Genomic DNA, 5,318 nt, shown 5'->3' with positions numbered 1-5,318 from the left:
CCGTGTGTGTGGTCTCTAGCACCGTGTGTGTGGTCTCTAGCACCGTGTGTGTGGTCTCTAGTACCATGTGTGTGGTCTATAGTACCGTGTGTGTGGTCTCTAACACCGTGTGTGTGTGGTCTCTAGCACCAGGTGTGTGGTCTCTAGCACCATGTGTGTGGTCTCTAGCACCGTGTGTGTGGTCTCTAGCACCATGTGTGTGGTCTCTAGCACCGTGTGTGTGGTCTCTAGCACCGTGTGTGTGGTCTCTAACACCATGTGTGGTCTCTAGTACCATGTGTGTGGTCTCTAGCACCGTGTGTGTGGTCTCTATCACCGTGTGTGTGGTCTCTAGCACCATGTGTGTGGTCTCTAGCACCATGTGTGTGGTCTCTAGCACCGTGTGTGTGGTCTCTAGCACCGTGTGTGTGGTCTCTAACACCATGTGTGGTCTCTAACACCATGTGTGGTCTCTAGCACCAAGTGTGTGGTCTCTAGCACCATGTGTGTGGTCTCTAGCACCAAGTGTGTGGTCTCTAGCACCATGTGTGTGGTCTCTAGCACAGTGTGTGTGGTCTCTAGCACCATGTGTGTGGTCTCTAGCACCGTGTGTGTGTGTGGTCTCTAGCACCGTGTGTGTGGGCTCTAGCACCGTGTGTGTGTGTGGTCTCTAGCACCAAGTGTGTGGTCTCTAGCACCATGTGTGTGGTCTGTAACACCGTGTGTGTGGTCTCTAACACCGTGTGTGTGTGGTCGCTAGCACCGTGTGTGTGGTCTCTAGCACCATGTGTGTGGTCTCTAACACCATGTGTGTGGTCTCTAACACCGTGTGTGTGGTCTCTAGCACCGTAAACTAAACATGAGCTATGGAACGCTCCTATACAAGACTCTTCACAAGAAAACACTCATCCCGCCTCTGATGACAAACAAACTCCCTACACACAAGTATACTAAATAAACAAATCAGTTCAGCACTGTTGTTACACTCTAATTTTGAACCAAAACAAGAACAAAATGTTTACATTTAATGTTTGTTGCAAGTGGGAACTGTTGTTTGGTAGTTGCAAGTGGGAACTGTTGTTTGGTTGTTGCAAGTGGGAACTGTTGTTTGGTAGTTGCAAGTGGGAACTGTTGTTTGGTAGTTGCAAGTGGGAACTGTTGTTTGGTAGTTGCAAGTGGGAACTGTTGTTTGGTTGTTGCAAGTGGGAACTGTTGTTTGGTAGTTGCAAGTGGGAACTGTTGTTTGGTAGTTGCAAGTGGGAACTGTTGTTTGGTTGTTGCAAGTGGGAACTGTTGTTTGGTAGTTGCAAGTGGGAACTGTTGTTTGGTTGTTGCAAGTGGGAACTGTTGTTTGGTAGTTGCAAGTGGGAACTGTTGTTTGGTAGTTGCAAGTGGGAACTGTTGTTTGGTTGTTGCAAGTGGGAACTGTTGTTTGGTAGTTGCAAGTGGGAACTGTTGTTTGGTAGTTGCAAGTGGGAACTGTTGTTTGGTAGTTGCAAGTGGGAACTGTTGTTTGGTAGTTGCAAGTGGGAACTGTTGTTTGGTTGTTGCAAGTGGGAACTGTTGTTTGGTAGTTGCAAGTGGCAACTGTTGTTTGGTAGTTGCAAGTGGCAACTGTTGTTTGGTAGTTGCAAGTGGCAACTGTTGTTTGGTAGTTGCAAGTGGGAACTGTTGTTTGGTAGTTGCAAGTGGCAACTGTTGTTTGGTAGTTGCAAGTGGGAACTGTTGTTTGGTAGTTGCAAGTGGCAACTGTTGTTTGGTAGTTGCAAGTGGGAACTGTTGTTTGGTAGTTGCAAGTGGGAACTGTTGTTTGGTAGTTGCAAGTGGGAACTGTTGTTTGGTAGTTGCAAGTGGGAACTGTTGTTTGGTAGTTGCAAGTGGGAACTGTTGTTTGGTAGTTGCAAGTGGGAACTGTTGTTTAGTTGTTGCAAGTGGGAACTGTTGTTTGGTAGTTGCAAGTGGCAACTGTTGTTTGGTAGTTGCAAGTGGCAACTGTTGTTTGGTAGTTGCAAGTGGCAACTGTTGTTTGGTAGTTGCAAGTGGGAACTGTTGTTGGCAAAAAACTGCATATTAGATATTTTATTTAATATTTTTGTTTCGAGTTGGAATAATTGTACATTTTCATTCTTCCTAAACTGGTGCAGTGTTCGCAGCTTCGTTATTCTTGGGTGTTGGTTGAGTCATTCTCGGGTCGCAGGGTAATCATTAGCGAGTGGAAGATAATCATTCCAATTCAAAGACATTATTCATAAATGTTTGTAGATTCATTCGCAGATCGCGTCCTAATCGTCAACCGACAGCACTCTAATAATTCGCGAATCCCTAATTACACAATCCAACATATAAAATCGTTCCCGTCCAATGTCGTATATATAGCACTGAATTGTTCAGAATAATGCAACTCTTGAACACAGAGTAGTGGGAAAAGTGACAGGAATAGCCCTGTTTATCTCTCTCCCCCAAACAGTGTGAAGCACCCTTGCCCGGCCCGAGGCTAACACGCGCGCCAATTAAAAGTTTCCGATCGAGTCGTCAGTCGTCGGAGGTCATTATCAAGTTCACTATTTACGTTGAATAGTGATTGAGTCGCTTCCTTTTGTAGTCAGGTGAATATCTTCCCTCGAGGTCAAGGGTCAGATTATTAACGATATATTGCCCTTAGGTTAGTCCGTCCGGCAACCAGGAGGCCTGGTCGACGACCGGGCCGCGGGGACGCTAAGCCCCGGAAGCACCTCAAGGTAACCTCAAGGTAGGTCTGAAAATATAATAGTCAGCTTGTGTACAGTAGTATAAGGTAATATTCCACCCTTCCGCCTGTTTATACCTTGAGGTTACCTTGAGGTGCTTCCGGGGCTTAGTGTCCCCGCGGCCCGGTCGTCGACCAGGCCTGCTGGTTGCTGGTTGCTATATAGTACATTTTGTGACCAAGTGATCCATCGTATATAAATTGACGTAATGGACAATTAAATAGTAAAAAAATAATTGTCTTCAGTTTATATAATCCGGAAAAAAGCTGAAAACCAAACTTTAATATTTTTAGGCCTAGTATAGTATATATATGTACTATATTAGGCCTCGAATAGCGTGTATTAAGCCTACGATCGTTAGGTTGTGTTTCATTTACAACGTAAATACAAAACCTTGTTCTGTTTGTCAAAATTCAATAGTACAGAATTCTACTTTCTAATTGTCTATTATGTCAATATATGTACTATGGTGCACATAGCTATTATAACTACTATCTAAACAGGAGGAGGGCCTTAACAGCCCTCCAGTGATGGTAGGCCTAATGCAAGATAAAGCCTTAACAGCCCTCCAGTGATCGTAGGCCTAATGCAAGATAAAGCCTTAACAGCCCTCCAGTGATGGTAGGCCTAATGCAAGATAAAGCCTTAAGGTGTTGAGCTTTGCTTCAAGACGAAGCTTGGCCTGATCTCTAATTTGCTCCTTGGGTGGAAAGGTAGAGATTAAAATTGGAAAGGGAGTAATCTCCCACGGTGCGGGAAAGTACCGTTGTTGACTCTTGGTACAAATTATAAATCAGATACATTTCTGAGTTCAGTTCCAGTTTTAGTTATCCATTTGGAACAATGCTGACCTTCAATAGAGAAATTCTGGAGGGTTTCTGTGCAAGGGTTAGTATGAGTTAGCCTAAGCATTTTTTATACCAATTTAACAGTTAATTAATCCTGCCATGCCTTCTGGTCTCATGTGATGTTATTTCTGTGTGCAGGTTTGGGACCAGCCCCTCTACTATTTTCCATGTGTAAATTATTATATATCACTCTCGCCTGTGCTCAAGAAATACAGATTTAGGCACTTTAGTCTGTCCCAATAGTTTAGATGTTTTATTGAGTGGATTCTAGCAGTAAAGGATCTCTGCACGATCTCCAGGTCAACAACTTCTCCAGCTTTGAAAGGGGCTGTCATTGTGCAGCAGTACTCCACTCTAGAGAGCACTAGCATCTTGAAGAGTATCATCATTGGTAAAGCATCTCTTTGTTGAAAGATTCTTGTTGAGAATCTGTCAAAAACCTGTCATTTTTCTTGCAGTTGTGATGGCTACTGTATTGTGTTTTTAAGGTTTTTAAGGTTTTTAAGTCTTAGGCCTGAAGATTTACCCTAAATCAAATATGTTGTATGATTTGAAGTATATAAAAAGCTGTAGAAAATATGCTTAGCAGAATTTATTTGTCAAATATCACTATACAGTAATTTGATAAATGCTACTTTATTATTTTTCTGAAAAGAATTTTTAAAACCTACTGTATATATATTACATACAATGGGGCCTCGATTTACGATGGTAATCCGTTCCCAGAGACGGATCGTAAGTCGAAGCGATTTTTCCCATAAGAAATACAGTAAAGGGATTTGAATTAATCCGTTCCCCACCCTCCAAAATATTAACATACAAATACATTTTATACTGAATACAATGTTTTTTTCTAACTACAATACAGTACCAAAGTTTCTCTTACCTTTATGGAGGGCTCTTGATGGCGTATGGAAGATGGTGATGAGGGGGGGGGGGAGGAGGAGAGTTGTTACTGTTTGGAAGATGAGTCCCCTTCCATTATCACATCAGGCAGTGATGTTTTCTCTGGGGTACTCTCTCTCCTACGTTTTGCCTGAATACCACTAGGACCTGGTTGTGGTTCAGTGCTTGTTTGTCTCACTACAAATTTGTCAAGATTTCGACTTGACACAATCGACTTGAGAATGGTCCAGGACGGACCGAAACGTCGTCGTCCCTTCAATTTCTAGTGTGTGGTCTGGTCAACATACTTCAGCCACGTTATTGTGACTCATCGCCTGCATTGTCAAGAGACATTTGTTTTTCCCTTCTTTTTAACGTTAGTCGGTAATGATGCATCACAGTGTCATTGAATAGGTTAACGACATACTGCAGCTTGATTTGGGTGAGTCGTTTCAGCAAAAGTTTTTAATTTTTCCCATGCTGCACACATTTTCTTAATTGTTGAGGAAGAGACATTCTGTACACTTGTCTCTGCTCTATGGTCATCCTTACATGGGTTTTCATATGTTTATCCTTATCAATGACTTTCCTGGGACTCATGGCGTAATATATAATAATTACTTTAATGTTCCAAATGCAAAAAATCACCACAAACGCGAAATTTCTTATAAGCGCGATCGTCACTAAGCGGGCAGCTGTAGTAAACTGAGGCAGGTCGGCCGCGTGAACGGGAACCATGCGCTCATTCGACCCGAACGTGTACCAACAGATATCGGATGTCGAGTCACATTTTTCGATGAAATTTATATCGTAACTCGAAATTATCGTAAGTAGGGGCAATCGTATGTCGAGGTGCCAC

The 5,318-nt window shown here is 43.0% G+C and overlaps 1 protein-coding gene across 1 annotated transcript; it reads right to left on the bottom strand.

The window, feature by feature from the left end:
* Positions 1–966: 966 nt before the first annotated feature.
* On the bottom strand, positions 967–5,059 carry LOC123771349 (mediator of RNA polymerase II transcription subunit 15-like). The gene is made up of 2 exons (XM_045763854.2): positions 5,012–5,059; positions 967–2,025 (listed from the first exon to the last, which is right to left on the bottom strand). The coding sequence occupies exons 1-2, from the start codon at positions 5,057–5,059 to the stop codon at positions 967–969; spliced, it is 1,107 nt and encodes a 368-aa protein (XP_045619810.2).
* Positions 5,060–5,318: the final 259 nt, after the last annotated feature.

This window comes from Procambarus clarkii, chromosome 54 (assembly GCF_040958095.1).
Source record: "Procambarus clarkii isolate CNS0578487 chromosome 54, FALCON_Pclarkii_2.0, whole genome shotgun sequence".
Lineage (NCBI taxonomy): Eukaryota > Metazoa > Arthropoda > Malacostraca > Decapoda > Cambaridae > Procambarus > Procambarus clarkii.
Note: the sequence above shows the minus strand (reverse complement) of the source record. Positions and strands in the feature narration are given on the sequence as shown.

Excerpts from the sequence above, each read along its gene's own strand:
- LOC123771349 (XM_045763854.2), bottom strand. The coding sequence starts at position 5,059 with ATGAGTCCCAGGAAAGTCATTGATAAGGATAAACATATGAAAACCCAT. Across the intron at positions 2,026-5,011 it reads ATAAACATATGAAAACCCAT|TTCCCACTTGCAACTACCAA; the intron begins GTAAGGATGACC and ends TGCCAACAACAG.